At 45.6% G+C, this 13,307-nt stretch overlaps 1 protein-coding gene across 1 annotated transcript in view; it reads left to right on the top strand.

Annotated features, from left to right (window-relative positions):
* The window catches only part of adamts17 (ADAM metallopeptidase with thrombospondin type 1 motif, 17), an 89,851-nt gene that overhangs the window by 42,855 nt on the left and 33,689 nt on the right, over positions 1-13,307 (top strand). Inside the window, 5 exon segments of the mRNA XM_084062361.1 lie at positions 3,140-3,241; positions 5,637-5,782; positions 7,489-7,613; positions 7,616-7,657; positions 9,727-9,854. Coding sequence (XP_083918487.1) covers positions 3,140-3,241; positions 5,637-5,782; positions 7,489-7,613; positions 7,616-7,657; positions 9,727-9,854 — 543 coding nt within the window.

Here is a 13,307-nt window from a genome sequence, read left to right as displayed (position 1 = left end):
GGTGCTATGGAAATCAACATGCTGTGTTAAAATACCCTGCTGGGAGCAGGCAAGTACTATCAAGTTGCAGTATTGTGTAACGATTATAGAATAACTTATGAATTTTAACTTTTAGAATTTAGAGATTACCAAAGGCTAATAGAAACATTTATAAGAAATACTTCTTAAATGCTACTACAGTCCTAATTGAAACTTGGATCCACAACTAAAGGGCCATGCACACCAAGAATTATAATTATATTGATACAGATAGCTATAACGATAATGACATGAGTACACTGATGAGTGTGTGTTGCACTCCTGTTTGTCTATAATTAGTGTAACTGGTTGCATCTTTGTGTTGCAATCAGCTGCAGCTGGTGAGGGCGTGCTCAAACGGACGGACGGACGGACAGACCCACACACGAAGTCAGTCCTTGGAGTGGCTAGCACCACTCAAATACAGAAAAAGTGCAAAACCATGGCACCACCTCTTTAAAAAAATCTTCTACATTTTCCCCAAATTTCAAATGTATTAAGATTTTGAAAATATAAGATCTACAAGCTCACAACGTGTTGCATTGTGAGTGTTGTGAGATTGTATACTGACTACTATTTTATCTATTTGACGTATGACAAGGTACTGTATATAGGGCGTAAGTGGTTGTCTTGTATAACGATACTAGGTGCTCCTGAGACTTAGCTACAGGCAGCTACTGTCCAGTAGGTCAATCCTCCACACAGAATATATTTTATATTTTAAGATGCTTTTTATTGCTTGGTTTTATCAATGTTTCTTGTTACGGTTGATTCATTCTTGTTTCTTAAATGTATGTATAGCATGTATAATATAATCTTTTATATTGTGTCTCTTTTATAGTGAAACCACGGTAAATTTCCACATTGTGGACAATAAAAACTGCCAAGACTTTAGCTCTGCGCCCTGCACCTTGCACAGTGTATCACTATGACTGTGACAGACAGTAGACTAAAAGGTGTTTATAGAGACAGGGGATACTGTAAATGCAACAGAAGCCCCTGTGGTATGCCAGCCAGTGTCAGCTGCTGACAGCTTTACAGCTCAGGAATAAAAACCCACTCCTTGGGCAAGCAGGTCACACTCACTGTCCACAGCCTCAGCTATACTGTTACACACACTATGCATAGTGTACACCCCACTTCTATTATATATATTATATAAGTGACTTACTGTAAGGCTAAGTGATTAATTAGCCTTCCATATACACAGACTACACTGACCTTCTTGCTGAGAATGTGAACAGAAAAAGACACTCCTTTTGGTGCTGTACAACTTTTTTACAAGACATGTTATTGGTTGTGCAACGTTAGTAATGTCGCACTAGTACCTGTACTTAGCTACTGTACCAAAGACTAAAGAGAGGCCTCTTGCAGGGATGGAAATGGATCTGAAGTCAACAAATGTCATTCATTACAGTACATTTTATGCCTTCTCCCTCTGTTTTTGGTTTTTAAAATAGCTGAGATTCCTGAAATAGGCGACTGGTTATTGAAGTCTGGTATTGTGGGCTGCAGGACTGTGCTACACCTGTTATTGACTTTCTTCACAACCTTTGCATAGGAAACAGATGCATTCTGAGCTCTAGGCCTGTGATTTGATTGCCGTCAGCTAATCCTAATAGTACTAATCAGTCTACCAGGTGGAGTTGTTTTGTTTGTTTAGAAAGGTTATAGAAAGTCTCTCAAGTTTCAATAACCTAGGCGTCTGGTTGGCGCATGGCTAAAGATCCTGCCCACCACTGTAGAAACTGGTTTTCGCTTCTTCCACGCTGCATCCAGCTCTGCCGGGGGCTCCAACGGATACAACTGCCTGTGATTGTGGGCAGCAAGCTGGTAGGGGATGGCATTCTCTGTCACTACGCTAACGACTCCAACAGGTTCGTTGAAGCACCTGTGGAGAAGGGAGTGGAACTGAGAGGGATGTTCAGTGAAACTCATGGCTGGCGACTTCATGTGTATCGGAGGAGACACATGGTTGTCTACACCCTCCCCAGACCAACAAGTGGGGAGTGACAGGGATTATACACATGAGGGGGAACATTAAATTTAGTCAAATTTGCCACGATCTGCCCCTGTTCTGGTTGCCCTGCCCCTGTCATGTGCTACTGTTGCCCTGTTGTGACTCTGCTCCTGCTCGCCCCCTCCCCTCTCTGTGCGGCCTGATTTTGGGACTTTTGAGTTTGTTCCACCTGGGGCACCCAGACTGTTTGAGCTAATTGAGTCTGTGGGTATTTAATGGGTCTGAGTTAGCTTTGGTCCAAAGCGTTAGAAGTAGTTAACCTTAACGCTATGGTACTTTCGAGCCGTTGCCCGCACACCCGGAAGTAAAATTCTGGTCAATAGAAAAATTCCATTGACCAGATTTGTAGGGGGCATAGTGGAGCAACTAAATTTATTTTTCCTTCCTATGAAATATTTTCTTTTCTGGCCAAAAAGTGCATTTTAGACATGAGGTGGGGGGCTCCGAGTGTTCCCACTAAGGAAAGTAGGCTTTCAACATCTTAAAACCGTCTTTGTTTTGGTGAGTAGCGAAAGTGTATTTTTTATATTTACTAAAGACGAGAGCAGCCTGCGCTACCGTGGGTGTGCGGACAGCGGCTCGAAAGTACCATAGCGTAAGGAGAACTCCTTCAAACGCTATGGACCAGTGCTAGGTCTGAGTCTTATTTTGTGTTGCTTGTTCGTCGTTGATTTTTCCCGGGAGTTAGATCTAGTTATAAGTCACAGTTTTGATCCCTCTGTGAAGATGTACTTCAGTTACCTGTTTTCTAAACAGTGTGGTTCTACGTCAACTCTTGGTTTCCTGTGTGTTCCTGCATTATGGGTCCTTACTCTGAGTCATATGCTGTCAAAATTGGGGAGAAAAATTGGAGAAAAGTTTTATAGTTGATACAAAAACTAATGTATCTACTCTGTGTGTGTGTGTGTGTGTGTGTGTGTGTGTGTGTGTGTGTGTGTGTGTGTGTGTGTGTGTGTGTGTGTGTGTGTGTGTGTGTGTGTGTGTGTGTGTGTGTGTGTGTGCGTGCGTGCGTGCGTGCGTGCGTGCGTGCGTGCGTGCGTGCGTGCGTGCGTGCGTGCGTGCGTGCGTGCGTGTGCGCGTGCGTGCGTTTGTGTGTTCCAGCACCTGATGTGTGCTGGCCTGTGGTGTCTGGTGGAAGGAGATACTTCCTGCAAAACCAAGCTGGACCCCCCACTGGATGGAACAGAGTGTGGAGCAGACAAGGTAAAACTCTCATGGCTTAGCTGTGTGTGCATGTGTTCCCCTAATGCTCGTTCTATCTCAAAGAGGAAGTTCCAATGTTTGGAACTATAGCCCATAGCGGCCAAGCCCCCAGAACTACGGTAGAACAGTGAAGCGGCCAAGTCTGCTGGTCAAATCTGAGAATGCACTTAAATGCTACTGCGCGTGCGTCTCCCGTTTTGTGCGCATGCTCACGATGCGTCACGACCCATGGATCCATTCCATTGGTTCATATTGGTTCCATATTGGTTCCTATTCTTACTTCCGGGTGCTTCAAAACGCCACTGAGCACTTTAATAGAAATGAATTGCCCCGCCCTCTAGATATATTATAACTCTATGATAGCGGCCCGCTTTGCGGCAAGATCAAAGCGTGTCATAACTCTCTCTCTCTATGGGTCTGGTTGTGACGTGTTGTTGTGAGCTTGTAGATCTGCTTTTTTCACCAAATGTTCACCCCAGAATAGGATTCATGTGGCCAAGCCTGATTTATACGTCATTGTACGACTGTGTAGCTTGCCGAAAATAGCCGATTACAAGCTCACAACCTATCACAACACGGTCGTGCGATGAATTATAAATAAAAATGAATAAATGAAGTATGGTCTTCCTATCCCCAAAAGCAAAGCTATCACACATAGAGTGCTGCCGCTCCTTGAGGCACAGGACCCGACCTTCCCCTCAATCCATTCTTTACAGTTCTGCTGCCATCTGATCACAGATATACATGACTGACCTGGAAATGGGACGGTTTGTCAAGAGCTTAGTCTGCTCTGCCATACTGTCACTACACCAAATTCCCTGTTGAATGTCATGTAATGCTGGTTGTTTGCTTGTATCTTGTATGGATCAATAGTGTATAGTACTAGAGGTTCGGGGCGCTGCGCGCCCCTCCCCCCTATCCGCTGTGCGGGGCTTTGTGTTTCTTGGTCCCTCCTGTCCCTCTCTCTGTCTCCGTGTCGCTGCAGCACAGAGTGGCAAGATCCACGTCTCTCTCCCTCTCTCTCTCCCCCCCCCGGTTGAGTCGTTTGTTCTCCTCACCACCGCTGGTTGAAGGGGTTGCTTATTTTGGGGTTGTTTTCATGAATAAAACCCTCCGTGCCTCTCCCTCTCCCTCTCCCTCTCTCTCTCTCTCTCTCTCTCTCCACACGGACATAAACACGGCCGTGCGTGTGCGTGAGCGAAAGGGCTACAGTCTTGGGTTGAGGTGGACATGGACACATTTCAATGGCCGCCGCTTCGTTTTCGCTCGGCTGTAGTCGGCTGCACTCGGCTCGGTAGGACCCGTATGATGAACGATAGGCACAGGCACAGCCCCGACTACACAGACACACAAACACACGAACAGCCACGCATGCGTGCAACTCTCTATTGTAATATAAGATATAGATATGTGTGCGTGCATATTTGTAGTGGCACTGCACAGACTGTGGCAATAAATCTCCTCTCGAAGACAGTAAAGAATCTGACTCACAAATAGACTGAAAACATTTTATTTATAAAATGTAAATACATGTGTGAATATTATTATTTGATCTTGGCGTTCAGGTTCTGCTATACATTACTCTCTGCTCAGCAGATTAGAAGACAACCATTTAAGAGCAGGGAGCTATATAAATCAACCCCCCCAGAGGAAAACAGAACCTTTAGGGAAAGCAGAGCCTACTGGTGGTGCTGGGTTGGTGGAGGGGGGGCAAACAAAGCACATACAACGTTAAGTGGCTCAAAAGCGGTACAATGAATGAAGTGAGCTTAAATAGACCGCCAATTTGGTTAGCTGTTTGACACGTCCCATACGGTACATCGCCCACATAGTGCTGCACATGCTTGAAAAACCACCGAGTGTGCTGTATCTGCCTGAACTAGCTCACAGGCTACGCATCATTTAAGATGTAACTAGGACAAACAAGACTTTTGAGTAAAACTTGTAAACCTATTGCCGCTATTGCATAATGTGAATGGGTCAGTTGATTATTGGCATATTTTGATTAGTATAAAAGTAGAGAAAAGGGCTGCACACTCGATGCACGATTTATTTAAATGAAAACCAACGTTTCGACCTGGAAAGGTCTTCTTCAGGGAATGATATTTTGATTATTCCCAGTAATAGGGTAATTAGTGTGCATGTAAACGCAGTATATCGCTATGCTGTAAGTTATTACATATTCGGTGTATGTTTGTATATATTAGCAGGTACTCTGTGTGGGCCTTGTATTTTTCTATATGCATGCATGCACATACAGTATGCTCATAATGCTCTGTGTGTGTGTGTGTGTGTGTGTGTGTGTGTGTGTGTGTGTGTGTGTGTGTGTGTGTGTGTGTGTGTGGTGTGTGTGTGTGTGTGTGTGTGTGTGTGCGTGTGCGTGTGTGTGTGTCAGTGGTGCAGGGCGGGGGAGTGTGTGAGTAAGACGCCCATTCCCCAGCATGTGGATGGAGACTGGAGTCCCTGGTCCCAGTGGAGCATGTGCAGCCGGACCTGTGGTACTGGAGCCCAGTTCAGACAGAGGAAATGTGACAATCCTCCGTAAGTGATCTGACTGCATGCGTGAATCTGTGTGTTTATTGATCCCCGTTAGCTTATGTGGTAGCTAGTCTTTCTGGGTTCCATGGAACAAAGATTAGACACAGACAGCTACCTATAATGGCGGAATTAGTGTGTTGCTGCCATGTCAGATTTTTTTTTTAACAAAATAAGTATCATGTACGAGATACGTACTGTATCACGTTATAATGTGATATGTATCACGTTATGTTGTGATAAGTGTCTCGTTAAAACCAGAATAAATAAATACAAATCTCCTCCTACTGTATATACCCAGTTCAATATCTGGGTATATACAGTACATTACCCCTAATCATAAAGATTCGATATCCTCTAATTATGTGCCTGATTGCCAAGACAAAGCTGTCACCTACCACACACACCTTCTTTAAGAAGATAAATGCTTCTATATCTAAGTATATTATTGGTCTTCGTAGATAAAGCAAATTGCTGCTCGCGTGGACAAAATTCATTGTAAGTTGAGTCAGAAGCATTGTCATCTGAACAAAGCCTTGAGTGAGTTATTGTCAGGACACAGCAGACATGGGGATGCAGATACTGCATCTTCAGAACATTCCATTGAAATCTAAATTGGTGTTAGTGATGAGAAGAAATGACTTGCTTTCGTGGATTAACAGTTTTGTCATGTTTCTGCAAACATCATTATCAATTTTCTCATCCATAATCCCCCAGGTCATTGGTGTTGTAGCCATTACTTTTATTACCCTGATATAGACAACTGTCACATCCAGCTGGACCCCTCTGCAGCAAACACCACAGTTTCATTTAGTCGCTGTCGGGTGGAAACCTTGTATGTCCAAAGCCGTTACTTTTCAGGAAATGTAAAACAAAGTGCATAAAACGTAGTTATTATTTAGTCACAAGCTCTTGTTAATACTTTTCATTGGTTCAATGGTTATAAAACTAAATAATATATAAATATGGCAGGTCTACAAGCTCACAACGTGTCACATGGCAACGCATTTTTGCTACTTTTGTGTGACACTGTATAATGACCAAGTATGGGATTCATTTATGAAAATATGGAGAGATACAAGGTTTCTGCCCGACAGCAACCATTTGTATCTTGGCAGAAAGAGCGGGGAAATAGAGAGACAGATATATATACTGAGGGAGTGAAGGAGAGGGGAAGCGATAGATGACAGATGAGAAAGAGAGAGATGGCAGATGACAGTGGTAAGGAAGGACAGTGAGTTCACCCCAAGCACGCAGCAGTAATCAGCAGTATGGAGACAGCTGAAGAAAGGACAGACAGGACATAAGGGAGGGGAGAAGAGAAGCAGTGTCCCTGTAGTAGTAATGTCTAGGTTGAGTTTCAGTGAGTTCAACCACCCAAGCCCTGTGTTGAAAAAAACCTGTCACTTAACTGATGGGACTTTAGAGACTTTTAATGGCAACTACATGGGAACCACTGGTTCCCAAGGCTCCTTACTTACTTACTTACTTACTTACTTACTTACTTACTTACTTACTTACTTACTTACTTACTTACATGAACTGATCCTAAACTGATTGAATACAAGTTTTTCTTGTGTCTATGGCAGTATGTGTTTATGACTCTGTGTATGTGTATGTGTGTGCGTGTGCGTGTAAGTGTGTGTGCGCGCGCGTGTGTGTCTGTGTCATGTATCATGTATTTGTCCGTGTGCTCCTGTACCTCCATGCAGGCCTGGGCCGGGTGGGCGCCACTGTCAGAAGACCAGTGTGGAACATAAGGTGTGTGAGGGTCCCCCGTGTCCCAAAGGGACCCCCAGCTTCAGAGACCTGCAGTGTCTCTCATATGACAGACATGCCACAGCAAAAAGAAGATCTTTTTGACCTCAGTGATCAATGATGGTGAGAGAGATATACACACACACACACACACACACACACACACACACACACACACACACACACACGCATGCCAGCTATGTTCTATGTACAGTGCATGAGAGCGGAAAGGGTTGGTGACATAGAGCTGTACCTTCAAGCTGTTTGCATTAGATCAGTCTGGTAGTGATACTGGTGGGAACTTTATGTATACACACACACACGCACGCACGCACGCACACACACACACACACACACACACACACACACACACACACACACACACACACACACACACACACACACACACACACACACACACACACACACACACACACACACACACACACACACACACACACACACACACACACACACACACACACACACACACACACACACACACACACACACAGGCCAGTATGAGCAGCACACCTGCAAGCGTTAGCTCACACACACTTTTAAATCCTTTCTGAAATGACACAGCGAGTGATCCACTCATTCACGTTATGTGACCTTAAAAGTTCAATAGTTTTTTATCAACGCCACCTCTTGGAAAACAGTCTGTAATGGTGAAGAAAAGAGTATTTCACCTCTGGAGCGAGTTTATACCTTGGCACCGCGTCAAGCACGGTTAAGCAAATTAGCTCGGGTTGATCGAGGTCACTGAACAGTACTGTATTTTTTACTGCACAGTTGCACTGGAAGCCAACAAAACCCAACTGGCTGCAACAGAAGCAGACCGAGTCCCAGACTGTCCTCGTGATCTTTGACTGAGACGTCTCCTCTCTTGTCTGCCTTTCATCTCCAATTTCCGAGCGAAACAGATCGACGTCCGTTCAACCGGATGCTCCTTTCTTTGACTTGCTAAGCGGTGCTGCCAAGTGGGTCACTGTTGTCAGCTGACCGGGGGGTGTGGGTTCATAGCCACATGTCCTTACCGGCAGCTCCTCCCATGTTGGGCCTCTGCGTGTTCTGCATTTTGATCAGAATCCCGTCTGATTCATTCTCAGCGGTTCACATTATTACAGCTGTTTGCCAAATGGTCCCAGACCTATTATTTGAAAAAAGAAAAGACCTGTGTTTTTTTTCTTCCCCCCAACAGGATGTCAGTGTGTTTATGCGAGGGCAGAGTAAAGGTCTCTTTCTTCCCTCGTTCTTTTCCTCCTTCACTCCCTCCTGACTTCCTTCCCTACTCCCTTCCCTCCCCGGTTGCCTCAGAGTCATTTGAGGTCAACATTATTAAAGGCCCAACCCGCAATTGCATTTTTTTCCCACCGCAGTCTTGCATTGCTGTGTGTTTATTTGAAACGACATTGTGGAGTAGAGAGTTATTATCTGCCGGTGGAGCTGTGCACGAACTGTCTATCTGCTGTTTGAACATACTGTGTTACCTTCAAATGGCCGTGTGACTTGGGGAATGGGTCTTTAACTACTTGAACCCCAGCATCCCTATTCTGGGGGGGGTGGAGGCGGGGTTTGCCAAAAACAGCAGATCTTCAAGCTCAACTATGTAAAGTTGCTTGTAGATCGGCTATTTTTGGAGAAGATATTTGGTGTAGAGGGGAAAAAGCGATCCAAGTACAATTTTAACTCGAAGTCAAGACTAGAGGGTGTGTAAGTGGTTAAGCTTTGTGGGTCAGCCAATGACACATACAGTTCCCACCAGTATCACTACCAGACTGATCTAATGCAAACAGCTTGAAGGTGCTGTATAGCTCTATGTCACCAACCCTTTCCGCTCTCATACATAGAACATGTGTTTTTTTCTTCTTGGTAATGACCTGACCTCGTGCGTGTGTGAATGAGCTTTCCTGACATAGGCCAATTTTTGTGAAAGATTTTTGACAGTTATGGGAACAAAAACAATGTGATTTACTGTGGCATCATATGGTTAGGGTGACTTGTGTCAAGGTTAGATCGGTTATGGTTAAGATTAGGGGACACAAATAGATGCAATGTCCCAAAAAGCACGCGCATCTGTGTACACATACAGTATGTGTTTGTCTTCACAATAATTGCCTGACCTTATACCGTATGAATGTGTCCATTCATGCGTGCGTGCTTGTGTATGTGTGTGTGTGTGTTTGCAGAGAAGCCATGTGCGTTGTTCTGCACCCCTGTGGGCCGAGACGTCCCCGCCCTGATGACAGAGAGAGTGTTGGACGGAACGCCTTGTGGACCTTATGAGTCTGACTTGTGTGTCAACGGCAGGTGTCAGGTATACTGCATAGACGTATGCACACACACACAACCTTACAAACATTATTTGACTCTCTCTCTCTCTCTCTCTCTCTCTCTCTCTCTCTCTCTCTCTCGCTCTCTCGCTCTCTCTCTAGTTATTTCCAAACTGTTCTGTTCAGCTGGCTAGGGGACCTGGCAGGCATGTGAAGGTTGGGTTTTAATTGGCCAGTGAGCTAAGCGGGGTCAGCCCAGTGTTTCCTGTTGGTGACCATTGACTGTATTTATAGCAGCACTCTCTGAAACAGAGGATGAGAGGAGAGAGAGAGAGAGAGAGAGAGAGAGAGAGAGAGAGAGAGAGAGAGAGAGAGAGAGAGAGAGAGAGAGAGAGAGAGAGAGAGAGAGAGAGAGAGAGAGAGAGAGAGAGAGAGAGAGAGAGAGAGAGAGAGAGAGAGAGAGAGAGAGAGAGAGAGAGAGAATAGGTGGATGGAGGATGGATGATGACAAGGGGAGAAGAGGGAGGACAGAGTGGGGAAGGAGGGGATAATCAGAAATAGAACTAGAAATAGAAGGAAATGGAGAGATCGCTCTCATGTCTGTCTCAGTGAGCGATTGGACAGATCAGTTTGCAGGGTGAGAAGGACAGAGCTGGTGATGGTGTGGAGAACAGATTGCTACATCAGCCGCCTCACTCACTGGCCCATCAGTCAACAGCATGGTGGCAATAATACCGTGATCCCTGACCAAATGACTGTCTGAATCGCCTCCTGAGTGGCACACCGTTTGACCGACAGACAGACAGACAGACAGACAGACAGACAGTATGTATGAGGCGTCTCTGAGTTAGGGTAACCGCATACCCTCGGATTAAAACTATTTCTTAATTCCATTTAAAGATGTGTTTACACTATCCTACTATAATTCTAGTAACCTCACGGACGGTGGTAGCTGACGGTGGTAGCTGTCTTCTGTCTTGGGTCGACTCTTGATCAAACTGCGCATGCGTCGTTGCCAGGTTTCGCGAGAGAAACAAGCAGCAAGGTCTAAAAAAACAAGGCCAAACCAAACGACCCCTACAAGCAACAAGGTCTATGAAAAGAAGGCCAAACGAAGCGCCTTCACACATATACCTTGCCTCTTGGAAAACAGCCGATCTACAAGCTCACAACGCGTCCCCACACCCACCTGCACTTTCACAACCAACGCCAAAACACAATACCACCAATATTGCCCCTAAACCGCTTACAGTAGCCGACATGGCAACACCGACGCTGCACCATAGACCCCGCCCACTCTCTGAGTACAATTCTTACTGTGGAAAGTAAACACACCAGACTTTTTTCGCACACACGCACACACGATGCACATACGCACACGCGCACTTTTAGACCCAGTCCTATTTTAAAAGTCTGCGTATGTGCGACTCGCGTATCCGCGCGCCTGGTGTAGCTGCTATCATTGATAATCACTTGGATCTAAACAAACGCGCTGTACGCACACGCTCGCTTTGAAAAGCCTGGTGTCGATCGGCCGTTACGGATCTGTGTGTGTGTGTGTGTGTGTGTGTGTGTGTGTGTGTGTGTGTGTGTGTGTGTTTGCGACGGGACCCGGGGCGGGCGAGTAACATGCCTACACCATTCTCCGTGCTGTGTGTGTGGGTGGGGGGAGGGGTCCCCGGCATATCTTTTCAAATGGGGGTCCGCGGGCTAACAAGTGTCAATTTGGGGGTCCTTGACATAAAAACGTTTGAGAACCACTGCACTACACAGTACAAACTCACTTTCGATCCCTGATAAACTGTCTGCGCATAAGCCAAACTGCACACTTTGGGTGCTCATATTCCCCTACGGGTATGGTCTAGTATTTTATAACTAAGGGATAGATGCTAAAAAGATACACTGACTGACTGACTGACTGAGAAAGTGGCTGACAGACAGATCTGTCTTACCAAGAGTCTGACTGACTGATTGGATTGAAAGACTAACATTTGCAGACTAACTGACCAACTAACTGAAAGCATTGACAAGCCCATTGACTGACAGAGAGACTGACAATGACTTATTCTGCTGTAGCGATTTGAGGAGAATCTGGGTGTTTGCAACCTGTTTACTGTTTAGTTGTTCCACTGAGACAAAAACCTCATCATAACACCATGCATACGAACCCAGAGGGCGACCTGCGTTGTGAGTAATCACCTGTCTTTCCCCGGTCGCTGCTGTCTGTGTGTGTGTTTGTCTGGGCCGTGCCACACCACGATAAACTCAAGGTTGTCCTTTAATCTGACAGTTTCATAACACTAGAATCCTCCTGTTTAGTTTAGTTCTTGAAAATGGTTTAGTTGTTGAAAATGGAAATGTTGACCTACAAATGGCAGTTGGTGATGGTTGCATGGTTGGGAGCGAGACTGGGACATGGAGTGTTTCCAGGCTTCGTCCCCAGAATGGGGTGGGGTGGGATGGGGGGGGGGGGGGGGGGGGTTGAGGAGTTTATTTGGATCTGCTGTTCCTACTACACTCTCTGTCTGCCTTTTGTGTTTATTTGCGAACGCTGGATGCCAGTACATTTAGGAGGAATTCCCCCTCCTTCTGGCCAAGGAAAAGAGAGAGAGAGGGAGAGAGAGAGAGATGAGTCCAGAAAGTCAAATATGGATGCAATTATTATGACGCACATGCACTCGCAAAATACTCACTTTTTACATTTTGTTAATGACTCATATATCCTTTACTGTGCAAGATCACTCGCAATCAATGCAAGTAAAAAGCATGTGTGTGTGTGTGTGTGTGTGTGTGTGTGTGTGTGTGTGCGTGTGTGTGCGTGTGTGTGTGTGTGTGTGTGTGTGTGTGTGTGTGCGTGCGTGCACGTTCATGCGCAGTTGTGTGTCTTGAATGTGAATGGTGTTACAGGAGATGGCTGTCTTCTAATGCCTCCCATGTGTTACAGGCTCCTCCTTGCTCTCTCTCTCTTCACTTCATGACACACTCTGTCACCCGCTGGCATGTCTGCTTTACTGTCTAACTACTGCTCCATCTGTCTGTCTGTCTGCCTGCCTGTCTCTCTGTCTGTCTCGTCCGGTCATACTGTAAGTCCAATTGAGGTTAAACAACAGTGTCAGCCCTGAGACGTCTTTCTCTGTCTGTCTGTCTGTCTGTCTGTCTGTCTGTCTGTCTGTCTGTCTGTCTGTCTGTTTCTATTGCCATCTACCAGCCATCCGAGTTATGGTTGTCCGTGCAATTAAAACCTTTGATAACCACTAACTAAACAGAGGTCAGCCTGAAACCTGGATCCCTCTCTCTCTCTCTCTCTCTCTCTCTCTCTCTCTCTCTCTCTCTCTCTCTCTCTCTCTCCCACTCAGGTTGAGAGATGGAGTGATAGAAGAGGCAAGTGAGAGAGCGGGGTAGAGGTGAAGGGGTGGGGGGAAGAGGGTGTGAATGTTTTTCTAAGACAAGTGTGCAAATCTCTGGAATGTGATGAAAAAGGCAGCTAGAGGAGACGC

This window comes from Gymnoscopelus microlampas (genome assembly GCF_963454915.1).
Source record: "Gymnoscopelus microlampas genome assembly, chromosome: 1".
Classification (NCBI taxonomy): Eukaryota; Metazoa; Chordata; class Actinopteri; order Myctophiformes; family Myctophidae; genus Gymnoscopelus; species Gymnoscopelus microlampas.
This window is presented reverse-complemented; position numbering and strand designations above follow the sequence as displayed.